The 16,723-nt window shown below is 38.5% G+C and overlaps 1 protein-coding gene across 2 annotated transcripts in view; it reads right to left on the bottom strand.

The window, feature by feature from the left end:
- LOC139720348 (uncharacterized) overlaps positions 1-16,723 on the bottom strand; it is a 49,871-nt gene that overhangs the window by 27,446 nt on the left and 5,702 nt on the right. For both annotated transcript variants that reach the window (XM_071631715.1, XM_071631714.1), the window contains exons 2-3: positions 10,195-10,379; positions 8,538-8,624 (exon numbers count right to left, since the gene is read on the bottom strand). In XM_071631715.1, coding sequence (XP_071487816.1) covers positions 8,538-8,624; positions 10,195-10,332 — 225 coding nt within the window. In that variant the 5' untranslated portion in view covers positions 10,333-10,379. The remainder of the gene's footprint in view (positions 1-8,537; positions 8,625-10,194; positions 10,380-16,723) is intronic.

Genomic DNA, 16,723 nt, shown 5'->3' on the forward strand with positions numbered 1-16,723 from the left:
TCTTCTCTTTGAGGTCTGGAAAAATGTATCTGATATCTGTGGCAATGGCTGTGCCATATCACATATCTGACAGTATGACAAAACACCGGATATGGTCTTCCACAAACTTGAATGATCATATGACAACTGCTCCACTGTTGCTTCCAGGCCAAAATGCTGATTTGTACACATGTTCGTACTGTTCATTAAAATTTGACTGAAGGTGCAGTGTACAAGCACACCTTATTTATGGAACCAGCATGTACATGTAAGTTGATCCTCTATAATAACGAATTCAATGATTAAAGCTTATGATAAATTCTCCAAATAGAAAGGCAGGAGTTAAATAGCTATTATGTAATTGTTCAAAACATATGACGGATGTCACATCAGAATCAGTGCTCATGGTAAGGTACACTGTACAATATGGCACATTCATCCTCACAGCTGGTAATCATCATTTTACATTTTGACTGTCTACAGAATGTCTACACAAGGCAACTGTAATCTATCAAAACACCACTATGTATGTTCACGAGGTAAACTCTGGAACATTATAATGTTACATAGAAGTTACCAGCTTAACAAAACATAAACTGTGTTTCTACATGTCAAGTCTGATATTTCAAGAGAAGTAAACAACTGACTGCTAACATGTTACCGGTATCCTTTTTAAAGAAATAGGAAGGGGGTAGGGGTGAGAAAGTGAGAAAGGAGGAATAAAAAAGTGGAAAATAACAATGTTGTATAACCATCCAGGGAAGCATACACTGGCTGTTGTCCAAAAAAGACCTCGAAACACACTTATTTACAGTACAATGTACATGTCAATGACAATGAAGAACATCGGTAGCCTGGTCAGACATGTATGCCTTTGTTATCTAAGTAGAAAAGTGATGTTCGTAAAGCCAGGATTTAAGTTGCCATTGTACATGTGAAGCTTTATGTACCCAGTGCAGAAATGCCCACTATACTTGGTTACAATGTTCTGATTTCCCTTCTAGCATCTACACAAGGAGAAAGTAATATTATGGTGTTTTTTTTTTCATAGGTATGGTTCAACAGTAAAATGGTTGCCAAATCTGCAGCAAAGCTTCCATGAAAATGAGTTTGGTATTCCCACTGAATAACATGCTGCTGACAATACTATTGACACTACAACTAAAACACAAACACACACACACACACACACACACACACACACACACTAAAAAAGACAAATACAAAAACATGGTACACAAACTCTAATACTCAGTTCAGGATTACATGGAATTCTAATGTTGCTTCTATTACATTTTCTAAATATATCTTAAAAGCAAAATATCAGGCTAGTGTGTTCTTTTGTGCAAAAAAAAACCCCAAAAAATCTGGACGTTCAACGGCACATGAACAGATTTCATGGAATGCAGGGTCTAGCAGATTATTTTTTGTGTGACTCATATGATGCATCTATCAGCAGAGAATGTACTTGTACAGTGGTAATGGTACACAACTGTTACACTTTATGTACGATTTTACAGTTTTACAGAACTTCACAAAAGCTCTTGCCTGAGCCAGCGAGTTGAATTTGACCAAACTTACTGGCATAAATGAGAAGTTGACATGTCTGAAAAGCATGGTCTTTTAAGGGTCTAGGGCAATTACCCCCTGGGCAATTACCCCGCACCCTTCCCCTGGCCCTAATCCTAATCCTAATCCTGAACCTAATCCTATCCCTAACTCAAACTCCTAACCCTAACCCTAACCCTAACCCTAATCTTTTAAGTGTATATTCCATACTTTGTATGACACATATGCGCTTCGATGAATCACAATGCTGTCATCAGAGTGAGTGTATATCACCTACATATACTTACAATTACATAAGAGCATACCATTTACCTTAAACGTACAATGTACAATATGACAAGGATGACTACATGTACATATCCCCTACCCATCCACTCTACAGAGTCTAAACTCCTCTTAACTCCCAAGACATTGGGATGTGCATTAAATTCCTGCTCAGCGTACACTGTAGGCCTACGTGTACCTCTTGAATAATCATTGTAGTCTTACACTGTGTGCACATGAATAGACACTGACAAGAATCCCCCTGCTGTATGGGCAGAGAACATGTATATTGCTCACTGAGAGGGGATTTCCCTTTTCAAGTACTGTGCTCCTTGCTCGACCTATAACTTTTATAAGCAGCATCCTGCCCTGCACATTGCACTGCCAGTATCAATCCTGCATTCTGACCCTGAGAGGTTGTTTTGGACAAGTTTACAGCAACAAAACAACACAGAAGTAGCGTTCAAGTGTTTGGGTCTTCTATTGTTTTTCTTTTGGTTTGTTTATTTTTTTTCAACAGGCATTACTCTACAGAAATTGCTATGCACTTTTTTTTCTGTTGTTGTTGTTGCTTCACATGCTGCTCTGTCCTTATGTCTACATATGTATGAAAGCAAAAGTGAAACATTCTACAAAGATTTTTTGACCCTGATGCACTATCCCTCTTCAAACAAACCCAGTACCAATTTGTGATTTGAAGAGCTTTGGAAAACCCAAATCATTCACACTATCTTGAACTGCACACATGTAGAACTTTGAGTAACATCTGGGGAAAGAGGTTGTAATAGGATCATCATCACATGGTGTCATGCAGGCACCATATATTTCATATCTTGATCATGTGACATGATGGAATTCTCTTTGCTGCGAGTAGCAATCACATTCTACTCCAATAACTTCTTTGATAGGATCTACATATGTATAAAGAACAGGTATTTGATACACTTCTGTACTTCCTATGGAAAAAAAAATCTTAGAGGGGTAAAGCTACTATGAAGTACTGTAATTCAAAAAAGATTAAAAACTGAAACTTTCTTCTAAACAATGGCACAAGTAGTTATTGCTACAAGTCCATGTGACGCTATTTTAGATGACTCGCTGATACAAGAATAGCTTCAATTTCCCACGACAAAGGAGGACTGTCTAGCCTGCAATCAAGTACTTGACATTCTTTACTACACTTGCAGATACTATAACAGTCAATTTAATGGATGTGAATACATGTATGCAAAGTATGCCCCTCCCCTCTATTCCCCCAAAACATCTGCATCCCTGATAGGACTATATTGCAAGTCAAATCAACATTGTTAAATTATTGTATTAGACTATAGCAAATTGTGAATTCGGTTCTCCTCAGACTTTCTTAAATGCAGCAAAAGACATCTGCACCAATGCATAAATAGCAACATTGAACCAACACTGAACCAAATGAGCCCATTTGCTTGGCAATGCCATCCCCAATATGCATTCCAGTCATGTAATACACCCACGGCATATATTCTTGGCACGCTTATTAGCGCGAGTGGCCGCGTCTCATTACCCTGCCAAATAGAATTTCTGACCAGCCCCCCGACACATCATCTCTCGTGTTTCCCTTCCACATTCGCCGTCTGCGGGGCATGCTTGCACGGCGACAGTTACAAAACAAACAGTGCCCCCATCTCCAAGCCAGGCCCTGTGTCATACCTCCCTGATTCACCAAACTGACTCAACCCTGGACGTTCGGGGGTCACCGCCAGGTGAGGACTACCGTTCCTCACACCAGGCTGCATTCTCGCGACTGCTCGTCTCATCCACAGACCCCCTGCGGACACTGGCGACACCAGCACATCACTGCAGCACAGTAGAGATGTGCTCTAAACGGCTGATGAAATCTATGCTTAGAATCGGTACTTTGATATTCTCCTCGAATCCTTGAATATCATGCATGCATGTCTTCTGTGAACAATATTGACTGCGTCGGAGATGAGGCAGAAGCTTTCACACTCAAACTTGCACTTCAGAAGTTTGTTCTGATCTCCATGCAAAGCACAATAGAATCTCCCGAGAGTAAAAGTACACCAATTTTCAGAACCTCACTCTCAAACAGACAATCTCACAGAAGGTGGGGTGATGCAATTACAGGCCTTTAAGCTACAAATGTATCTCAGGCTTAGGCAAGAACCTAAAGTGGGGCTGATCAAGCATTCAACACCTGCAGAATGGGGTGGGCTCTGACATCAAAGAGCAGTGTTAATGGAGGGAGGGGGGGGAGATCAGGTGATACATAATTACACAATTGACAACATGACATGAATTCTGTGTCACTAGGTGTATGTCCTGGCATAATCATGTTCATCACTTACATTGTATCCAATAATCCAACCACTCACAATAAGATGAAGGGTTGTCACATTTTGTTTTATGGCTTAGTGCTAGCAACTAATACAGTACCAGTTCTTTCCATTAGTGGTAGTATACATATTCACTGGTACATGTATCTGTCAGCCATTATCTAACAATTTTAATAGTGCTGGCACTTTTGTTTTTTCTGTGCCTATATACTAAAATTAAATGAACAACTGTACATATGTAAGACAAAAATTAACATGTGTTTTACCTCAGGGATATGACTAGGTCTGTTTAAAATTTTGTTACAACAGTTGTTCGACTACCATATGCACACATTTAAATCCTGCTGTATCTCCCCCTCCCCTCCCTCCCCCAAACACATTTGGTTGCATTCACAGTCTACATTGCACTTATATCTCTCCATAAGCTTTTAGAGCAAAGGTTGTATCACTGATAAAAAGGTGTTTTTGCATAGGTTAGAATGGTGAATAAAGAGCATACTGCTGATGCAATACCAAATATCGGTATTGCCATGCTGTTTGTTTTTTCTTTCAAAGCTAGTCCTAAATTCCCGGCCTGAAGAACCAGGATAGTATACAATGTATACGCAGAATATTTCATGAGGTTTTTATTTTCGCGAATTTCAAGAGCCAGGTACTATTCGCGAAATTAAAGACACACAAAAATAATGACTCTGATCCCGATATGAATGTGACGTACACATAATCTCTGTTCAGTACAGTATGCTCCATGATCGTGAATTTAACCACTCGCAAAATCATCGCGAAGTCCCGATTCACGAAAATTTAGACTCGCTAAATATATGGCGTAAACAGTAACCTCATGGCTTTATTCATGTTGTGTATTCATAGCAAGTGTGATTTTACATGCGACATACATGTATCATGCTACACTATAGTTAAGAAACCTACTGTTAAAATGTCGGGGGTAAAAATACACTTTGATTGTTGAGAAGAGCGAGATGTCAATTTCACTAATTACTTTCAACCTTTTCGTGCTGTGCAGTGAGCCAGAACTCTACACCAGAAATTGGTTCTTGTCAAATTGCTTTGATGAGGACTGCATCAATACGAAGTACGGTATTCCCCTGTCATGGCAACTAGTTGGCCTAGCTATCACTCCATGTATTGTACTGTTCAGTATTTTTTTTTTTTACTCTGTATCAAAAAGAGTTTATAATCCATAAGTCTCAGTAGAATTTGTCATGATGTGAAAATTCACTAATGGCACCATGTTTTGTCTCAAGGGCAAAGCATCCCTTCAAAAAATGACAAACACAATCTATATGACCCTCAGCTACAGTTTAGGGTTAATGAATATGAAGAACCAATGAATATAACATTTGTAAGGTTTTTAAAACCTTTTTCAGTGAGTCATTTTCCCCCTTAAAACTGAAAGTGCTTTCATATTTTTTGTGTCTACACCCCTAGCATATCTCTTTTTACATTTAATAGAAAATGTGTATTTTTTTCAAAATCTTGACAGATTTATGGCTATTTGATGGAATGATGCTATTGATCTGCAGGTGGCAAATATTTTCATGTTTATTCCTAAATAAATGGTTAGTGGGGGTAATGCATGATTTGTACACAGATATTGCACTACAGCAGGTGGTGTGGGTATGCTAAGCTTGTATGGAATAAAAAAAAAAAAAAAAAAATCATCTTACCACTAGTATCTGGCATGTGAAATCAAACGTTTGACCAGTCGAGACCCTGGGTCATTTACAGGTCATGCATACTTGTCTTGCACATCCGACACCTCATGTTTCCATGGATAATGTCACAGAACTGTTGCACAGGCCTTACACTTGTTCACATCCCACACCATGTCGCATTATGCTGCAAAAAAAATACACCACACTGCAACAATGCACGGGTATTCAATTCCACCACACATTCAGGGCGAGGTGTGAGTGTTTATGCAGGAAGAAGAATGGATGCCGTCGGAGCAAAGTGTAAGCTCTGCCATTCAGAAGTGATCTGGTTCTTTACCCCTCACTGCATGGGAGAGGTGCGCAGCAAGGCGCAATCCCTTGCCATTGTTTGTGACATTTGTGCAACTTGTAAAGAATCTGGGAAGTCTTTATAATATTTCAAGAAATCTCCTGCATATGTTGATATGTAAATTTGTCAAGACCAGGGCTACCAACCATGTGAGTCTGTCTAAAATATTTCACCTACTGCCATTCTTGCAAATAACATGAATGGATGAGAAATAAAATTGGTTCATAGGTCTGCAAATGGACTCATGAAGATTTCTTTCCTTCAAATAGTTCATGCTAATAAAGTGAACTAAAATTCAAAACAGTATGAGAGATGAAAAATAATCGTGCACAGCTCAATGAAATATGAATGCAAACTGTTAAAGACTTTTAGTTTAACATCATGCGCACTAGAATCCCATTCTTGAATGTTGCACAAAACCCCTTTGTACATCAAACAAAATCAACGGACTACATTTTATAATACATGAGAGGATGTTAGGCTTGTCTACATGTACATTTGTATTCAACTCACGATCATCAACTAATTCTGTATTGAGAATAATCATTACAATGCCATGTTTACAACAATGATTCCTTGGATTATTCTATTAGTTGAGAAGGATGCCAATAAAGGGGTTAAATGACCTATTGGGCCTTACACAGCATGACTGAATATCTCATATTTGATGAAATTGTCATGGCTTTGATAAGGAGTTGCATCATCGTTAACTTCAGCAAGTTATTTTAAGCTCACACAAATGTTCAGAGACAGATGATTCTTGGTAATCAAAATCTTGGCAGGAACTTCTTTTTTTTTTTGGGGGGGGGGGTTACCTTTGCCTTGCGTACAAAAATTTACATTGCATTTACGCATTTGATTAAAATCAAATTTGCTTGTTTGTTACCATAGAAATACTAAACTATCATTATCACAAAAGTACGAAATGCAAGTATGGCATAATTGGCATTTGCTGACAACAATGTTTTGTAGCACATGTCTGTGTAGTGTCCATCTGAGATCATGGAAGTCGGTGGAATTGGGGGGGGGGGGTGGAGTTACCCTATACGGATGATAGATAGAGAGTCTATCTCCTGTAAACATGTAATCACAATGTCACATTTTCTCATATTGGGTGATACTGAGTCACTTGTTGCTTTGCCACGGGCGGCAAAATAACGGACGCCAAATCCACTTGAGAAGCAAACAACCAAATCGGATGATCTACATGGCATCAACATCTCGCTCTCAATCATCTGTATGACCGTTCTTCAATACAGTTGATGCAGTCTTTGAGATGAAACACAATTCTGACAACTACAAAAAAAAAAGAAGTTATGCATGCCTCTGAATTCACATAACACCAACAGTGTAAGCATGTTCTCCCTTGTTTTTGCAAAGTAATATGATATGATCAAATAGTCCTGTGGAGCTGTTTTGACAGAGATTCATCACTCACTGCGCATCAAAGTTGTGGAGCCTACATATGATGGATGAAAGAAAAGCTATCTTTCCCAGAACTATGGCTATTGTGAAATGAAACATGCATGATGAATTGCATGAAGTTGGGATTTGGGACAGAAAGACAGTCACAGTACTGATGAAAATTCATGAATTCAATTGAATCCAGAAATAATATGCAGAATGAGAGTCGTTGGTTGACATGATAGACTGACTTCACCACGTTTTTGTTTGGGTAAGTAAACTTCCTTGTTTGGGTCAACAAACTTCTGTTTGGGAGCAAATAAATCATTTAGATTTCCACATAACATGCCTGAACGGGGAGTGTTTTTCCATTTTGACTGCGTAAACTAACAGCACAGGCACCTCAAAATGGTTTCCTGCTGAGTTGACGAATGTTACATCTAATTTGTTTATCCTTTATCTTTTTTCTTTTTTTTTTTTGCTTTACGGTTAACCTCAAAGAAATGCTGCCACTGCACCAGAGATCATGGATACTAAGACTTTGAACATCCTGCTTCATGGTGTACACCCTAGTGATCATGTATACAATGTATCTTTGCAAGCATTTGTGTTTGTATGTTTCAAAGTACGTGTGAACAAACAACAACACAATGAGATAACCACGACAATGATGTCACATTTATGGTGTTAGCTAGCCATTATGCCCTGAGCAAGCTACAAAATATAGTGTTGTACTGACACTTACTTTGTATGCATTAGGTATAGGCTTCTACTGTGACAGCCACTTTCGCTCAATAATTTCATGCTCTTCTGCTTACATTACAAGCATGTTGCTACATGAACACCTTCATCACTAACAACAGCACGATTGTCCAAAGGCACAATGCTATTAAACTAGAAATGTTCACATGTAGTTGAGCCTACCAGGCATAGGTACATGTGTACACACAATGAGGAACTCACCTGTTCTACCTTCTCTGTCATCACTTCATTGTCTACTGTGTTGGGGTCGGCAATGATCTGGGCGATTCGCATCTGCTCTTGGGTTGCCTGCAAAGAGGTGATCACACTTAAACCTTTTAGACTTCTACAACAAGTTAAAGCTATTTCTTTTAAAGAAAGTAATGACCCTATCAGAGTGAGCCGTAAGCAACAGTTTGGAGCTCTTGAAGTTCTGAGTGTCTAAGCAAGCAATGCTACAATCTTCGAAGTTTACTTACCAGCAAGAACTATGAATCCTACTTGCATACACAGAGCAGAAAATAAAATACCATGTATCTCATAATCATGTTGAGCATTTGAATCAGGGGATACTATTCTGCTTGAGATGTATGTACAAGTGTTACTTGTAGAAGTGAACCTCACAATGAGATGGGATGGCTCAGTGAGCTTTACATATCATGCCATTATAATTTTTGCTTCATCTAACATGAATCTTACTCTTATTTCAGCAAAAAAAACCCCAAATATCACAAGCTCATTTATTAAGCTCATTTAAAGGGAAGTTGTCACATCACTTCAACCGATTTTGCCCTGAAATGAGTTTTTATTAGACCAAGTCAGCATGCAATATGAATAATTTATAGCCCCAATAAACACATGCTTTACGCTTGACCTGATTACATGGTAGAAAGCAGCAAGGCAATAACCATCCCCAAAGTTATGTAATAGAGAATGCAAATTAATATGCTACATCAAGATAGCCCTACCAGAAGTGTATGATTTAAGTATGTTGTGGCAATTCTCTGAATTGAAAGAAAACATGTTTGTTTTTTTTTCAATTCATACAAAATTCTAATTATGATGTGACAATTTTTAATAGAACCCTTAAAAATTGGGCTCTAAATATTTGAAAACACAAATTCTCAAGGATTCCCAATGATGTTGTGGTAATGCAGGTATTCTTCATGGTAATAATAATGATGGTAACAACATACAAAATGTATAAAGACAATGTTACATAATGAGAATATCTTATCAAATGCTAGGAAATCTTATAGAATAAAAACCTAACTGATGGAAGTTAACAATGTATACATTCATCTGCACCCAAAATCATACAAATACCAGTAATGATAAACATACAATTTCATGCCATTAGCAGGAATGAAATGAATACAACTACAATGATTCTTAGGAATGTGTGCTTAAATTTCACTGGCAAAATATCACTACCATCTAGAGCAGAAACGGACAAATGCATTCATGATTTAACATGTGGTAATGTGTAATGAAATTCCACCTGGGTTCACAGTAATAGTTTACCCATTGATTCAACATTGCTTTCATATGGGAAACTATCAAATCTCAGTGCAAAACCTGTTACATCAGTAATGAAATTGGCATTATGATAATATGAATGCACAGTTATTAAGGAAAACCAAAGCCCAAGTTATGTAAATATAGAAAAAAAAAGAATCAGAGTTTGTAAATCTAGGGATTGAAAAAATGTTGCACCTTCTTCAGTGTTCCAATACAAAATATCAAGCATGATTATGAATATGAGGTGAGTGTCGGAAGAATACTGGAAGTGATTGCAAAATATGGAGTGACAACATTAACAGAAAAACATCAACCTTCTGTGGATTTTGCACACCTTGTATCTGAATGCAAGTCTCACCTTTTTGCCAACAGGTTGCTGTGGCTCTGTGGGTGTGGATTTGGCTGTGACAGTCTGTGAAGAGGACTTCTGGGAGGACTTGTCGCCTCGTCCACCCGACCGTGTGTTGCCCCGTGTAGAGCCCATCGAGGACATCATATACAGGTATATACAAAGCAGGTATATACAAATAGCTTAATATTAGTCTGCAGAGGGGAAGAGATTCAGAAAAAAAACCCAGAGAGATTGACATGGGTACATTGTTCCCATGGAGTCACATGCTGAATGACAACGATCTTCAACTTCTGGATGTGTTCATATTTCCTTTGTGGCAAGGCAGGCGCTACATGTTTCCAGGAGGGTAAGCATAAGGGGAAATACTTCATTCAGAATGCTTTGACCATCTGCTAATGACATACTTAGCATTCCATACCTTAAGGGGGGAAATTCCAGGCAAAAGTTTTCATAATACACTACCTTCATATAAAACAGGAACGGGTTAGTTATTGGTACAATGAGCAGAATGAAGCCAACACTGCCCTTGCCCATACAAGCATGTTTACTCTATTATGGTTTCATCATACCAACATATGAGACTACTGTAAAACGAGGAATGTTCGCAGGCATTTTAATTTCGCAAATTTCACGAGCCAAGATTCGCAAAAGTAAAATGCACACGAAAGTTCTTGTTTACACTATATGCATTGAATGTAAGAGGCAACTCGCGAATATTTCATGCCGCGAAAATGGCTGTCGGCTCCAATTCGCTAAAATTTCATGCCACGAAAATATTGTGTTTTACAGTAATAAATACCCATAAAACATTATGATACATTTGTACACAGACCTTTACAAAAACAGCGCATACACACATAATCACATGTGAATATATCTACGGACACTCAGAACACAAAAACAAACAAACAAATTGTCATCAGTCATAATGTCGTAGTGAGCAGTTGATGCTGGTTTGTGCCTACAGAAAACACACACTATGCAGGGGGTGGGGTAGAAAAGAGCCAATATGTACCTTTCAATGTCAGTTGAATAAAAATGGGTATATGGTCAAGAACTATCCCAGAGGCAACACCCTAACAATCAAAGAGATATTCTTCCTGTCAAGAGCATCACCCGGCAGTGAACAGCTCTTAAGGGACCATGCCTCTGTCATGTGGTGAAGGCCAACCACCCTTCCATGAACCCCAAGTTCACCAGAGGCTACGGTATTGATATTATCTTGGGGAGATGCAAAGTAAAGAGGGTCGTGAGCTGGTGTATGGGGGGGGGGGGGGGGGGGGGGGGGGGATGGCGTAGGTTTAGGACCGGTGGGAAAATGCTCTCTCACATTGTACCCTGTTGTATGTGTCCGGTGCAGCTGATGTATACTTTGTATGCATGGAGTTACGTCACAGTGATGTGTGCCAATGATGGAATGCCACCATTCAACTTGACCTTCTTCGGCAAATGCATGTTACGTTGGAGGCCCTTGTGTCGCATCAATAGGTGCACTCACAATGCCGTGTGCATTCAAGGATGCATGTACATGAACAGTACATGTACAGTCAAGAATGCACACTGAATGCTCCACACAGGGGCAATAGCGGGTATTCACAAACATGGATACATGGTCTTTTGCACTGAAAAATTTACAGTGGATCAGGGTAGCTACAAACATTTTGGAGGCAATCAATTCAGATATCTGATAATATAAGATTGATAAGCACCCTATTGAGCAATTTTGTATCTAGAAGCATTACATAGTTATCAAGTTCCATCTAGACATATTAAAGGGCAACTTAATTTTATCATCAAATGAGTCGATTAAAACATCTTTGAATGAAGATAATTCATTGGTTTTGTTATTCTGTCAAACCATGGTTACATAAAATATGTGTACTAGGGCATGTGGTAACTAAGGGACCTGCCATTATATGCACAGTATGCAGCCTTTAGAATTTCCCATGACAGAAGGCATAATTATCTAATATTGACAATTTAACAGCTGCAGACTCTTCACAAAATGGGTTCAAAGCCCATTTCCATGTTAAACCAAGAATCTTTCATGAAACATTCATAGCTAAAGCATATTAAAGGCATATTAACCTACAGACATACATGATGGTTCATATGGCTAAAAACAGCACTGAAAATAAATCCTTACCACCCACAAGGTATAAAACAAACTACAAGAAAGCTCTTTTTAAACTGAACAGTAGAGGAGTAGGGTATTTGATGCATCCTGAAAAGCCAAATATCATATCTTTCGTAATAAATGATATATTACATGTGTATGTCATCATCACAGGGTACACAACATGAAAAATTGTGCATTATTTAAGCATACTCTAATCCAAATGAGATCTTTTGAGTGTACTGCCCATACAAAATGTATCTAGGAAATGCAAATTACAATTTCTTTAACGTATGCCATGTACCTCTAGTTTTCTGCATGGCAGGTCGGAAAAAAGGAAGGGGGGGGGGAATGTTTTTAAAATAGTTACAGTAAAGTCTTGTCACGCAGCAAAAATGCTACACAATCATTCATGTCAATATATTGCTATTTACTGTAGCAATGTGGACTTGCCAACTCGACTTATCAAGAGAAATGAATGGTACAACATGAGTGTGTGTGGCTGATTGATAAGGGATCAACAATGTAAGACAGTACCATGGCAGAGCTACATGTACAATGTAGATGGTAAACTTGGCTGACTGTCTTTCTTGTTGGGCTTGTTTACCCTGACAGCCACATTTATTTGTGGAGCTGTGTCATACATTTGGCCTTCTTTGATCTATACGATTCAGGAGATAAAGCATTCCTCCCGTTTGAGCAGGGCTTCCTTGATGCGGACCAACAGTAAGCAGTGCCAATAAATTCACAGGGACCCTCCAGCATTTGTTTTCAATGTCTTTGCCAAGAAGGCATACCCTACTATTCATGCAAAATCACACTCTTTATTTCAAAGGAAAAAGAAAAGCAAATTACTAATTATCTCTGAAGACTCTGCATGCTGATTTACAAAATACAAAAACAAAATATTACGGGGTCAATGCATAAGTATCTGTAACTTGCATTCCACAGTACTCACTATTAAATCATAACTCTACAATAATTGGATATACATCATGAAAGATATGCCTGTACATGTACACTATATTGTACCCATTACTTGAAATGCATACCTTCTTGAATTGTTACAAAAAAGAAATGTAATGATTTGAGAGCAAGTTGATATATGTAGGACACTTACTTGGTACATTGTAAGGATATTTTATTCAATTTGACAGTCATGATTGATTGATAGAGTTATCTTCTGAAAATGTGTAAAACATCATTTTTTAAAAATTTTCCTACTTTTGTCAGAGAGAAGAAAACAAAAAGAAAACAAAACATGTTTTCTGTCTGCACTCAAAGCACACACAGGGTTAAAACTAGAATGGCATGTAACAGGCCTTGACATACAGCTCTTTACACTGTGTACACTGTTAAAGCTCTTGAGATTCACGAGTTCAGCTGATTTAATGCCATGATGAATAAGCAAACACACAGCTAGAACATACCATGTTGTCTTCATTGATTTGGAAATGCAACAAAGTTTGACTCAATTTCTTCCAAATCACTCAGCTATTGGACCCATTTGGAGAGAAGAGCCACCCCGAAACCTGCATGCACTTAGGTTTGTGCATGGTTTGCGCACCGGAACGTACAAGTGCCAAAATGCGGGAAACGTTCCTGGCAACATACGGAAGGATGCTGGTCAGGGCATGAAATGCATGACAACATTCTAAACATGTTCAAATTTTGGCACAGCTAATTTTTTTAGCAACTTTAATGGACCCTTTGTAAACTATGTGCAACATACGCACAAACTACCGTTCAAATGTGTGTCGTACTGTATGCTCGGCAGCATGAAGTACATGTACATAATCCAGTCTCATGACCAAAGAAGAAAAAAAAAAGTGACATATCGTTGCCAGGGTGACAAGATCTTGTATCTCAAATTTGGGTGAAAATGACTTTTTTGGATTAATGGTCAGATAATCTGTTAAGTGATGTCCTGCCCAAATCCTGGTTGTCCTACCCCAAAAATGAAGCCACCACGGCATGTCAAAGGAAAGGTTTTCCCATTTGACATAGTGCTTTGGCTGCCATGTTTTTTTGTTTTTTTTTTGCTCTCCTGAACATTTGACATTTTGTTGATACAAGGTCTTGTCGCCCCAGCCAAGATATGCAAGTGCATGCATGCTGCCACATTGAATATCAATGCATGAACAATGTATAAAGTATGACATGAGCATGAAGTGTCAATGCATGTCCTGGAGATTAAGCATTTCACGAACTACTCGTAGATTAGACTCGACTAAAAACGGACAACGTGCCACTAAATGGCACACACTGGCAAGCCCATTATGCGGGGCAGTGTGGAAACCAAATTTGTGCAAGTGTCGGGCGGCTTTGCCCTACACATCACGCGAGTGGGCAGGCACAATTGGAAGAAAGCAATCTCAAGGCTGCCTACATCTAAACAAGCATAGTGTCTGCGTCTTGTAGGCTTGCACCACATGATTTGACAGAAAGTACACTGGTCTTCTCTGGAGAGACAATTTCACAGGAAGGCATTTTTAATAGAGGCATTGCAGCCGGCTAGATGCTGATTACTACAGACAATGTTCAATGAAACAACTCTTCACTCGTCTACAGGTCTCCCTCTTCACTTTCATGACACATTTGTAAAAATACCCAGGCCACAACATACTGTAAAACAATATTTTCGCGGCATGAAATTTTCTCCTATTGGAGCCGACGGCCTTTTTCGCAGCATGAAATTTTCGTGAGTTGACTCTAACATTCAATGCGTGAAGTGTAGACAAGAACTTTCATATGCATTTTAATTTCGCGAATCTTAGCTCTTGCAAAATTTGCAAAATTAAAATGCACACGAACATTCCTTGTTTTACAGTCATGAATGAATATCATGCTCTGTACATGTAGCAGTGAGCCCCAAGACAGCAGACATCAATACAAGGTTGTATAATACAGGGATGTGATACGGCTGATGCTGGTCATTCATATGCCATGAGTAGTGTGAAAAATGAAAGGTGCAATTTAAAAAGAAAATAACCAAACACAACTCACTTGGATAGAATGTACAATGATATTGGCTTAGTACACAAGAGTCAACACAGAAGCCGACAGTTGACTCATTTTTTTTTTTCTTCATCATGATGTTTATATTACGAGATTGAAAAACATATATCCATGATCAGAGGGCCCCTAGAGAATTAGATGGCAATAATGCCAAGATGTGTTGCATTTCTGGCTGGTCCTCAATTTGATGTTTGATAGACAATTGGGAGGGAATTAAAAACTTACGCAAATTTGTAGAAGGTATTCACACTACATGTAACTTGTACACAATGTACTGTATATCATTAAAAAAAAAAACAGACTCATAAATCTTAGCACGATGTACAGTATTGACTCTGTGTCCTAGTATTGTGGTTCATACATCTAATAATAATGATTTTTTTTTTTTTAATGTATGGTTGCATTATTTGAGCATGTGAGGAAGCAGTCAAAACAAAACTTCTTGTGACATGCTGTGTTTATAAAGTCTGATATTGAGGTTAATGCCTTTCCCTTTGGTTTGGGGACAGGTTTTTCTATAACTTTTATATTACAAAAAGAAATAGATATCAAAGATAAGATTCACTTCAACTCCTGCACAAGTCATGTACCATTTTAACTACGGTACCCTAAAATACCATGCCATACAATAGGCAGGGCTCGACACTAAGGGTGGCCCGGTGGCCCCGGGCCACCAAAATTGAAAGTCGGGCCACCAAATTTTTAAAAAGGGCAAATTTGGTGGCCCGCCTCGGGCCACCAAAATTTTTTGAAAAGTACGTCAATTATATTCATAACTTTTTGCGCCGGAAATTAGCAGTTATATTTGTTTAAAGGATGGATGAAAAGGACTGAATGAGTGCCTGAGAGTGAGTGTTGCGAGTGTGTTGAGGTTTATTTATGAGTAGATGTATGTCCAACTTCCAATTCTTACTATGACTGGATAAAACTTAGATATTTGACTCATTAAAAAAAACAGGACTTTTAATGTTTTTTAATGTTTTTTTTTTCGGGGCCACCAAATTTTTCTTTCGGGCCACCAAAAATTTGAAATTGAGGATTTTGGTGGCCCCATCGGGCCACCAAACAAAAAAGTTAGTGTCGAGCCCTGCAATAGGTAACCTACAGCCCTGTAGATAAGAAACATAATACCACCAAACTGAAATGGCAGGCTGTAACAAAAAGCAATGAATAATGCACTCAGCATGCATTCATACACTTGTATCACATGCTGCTTGTCACTTTGGAGCAGGAGCTACGGTGAATGCACAAATTTTACAAACACTCTGCAATGCAGCGTGTCTACAGTTGTGTACGACAGAAAGTAACGCGTCAGAGAATATCTAATGAAAATGTAGCATCACTTGTGACATGTATGTATCACGTTGCATGAATTGTACCGTCTGATCCTGCTCACAACTG

The sequence above is a fragment of the Diadema antillarum genome, unplaced genomic scaffold (assembly GCF_040938485.1).
Source record: "Diadema antillarum isolate AM-2024a unplaced genomic scaffold, OU_Dant_1.0 scf00000127, whole genome shotgun sequence".
NCBI lineage: Eukaryota > Metazoa > Echinodermata > Echinoidea > Diadematoida > Diadematidae > Diadema > Diadema antillarum.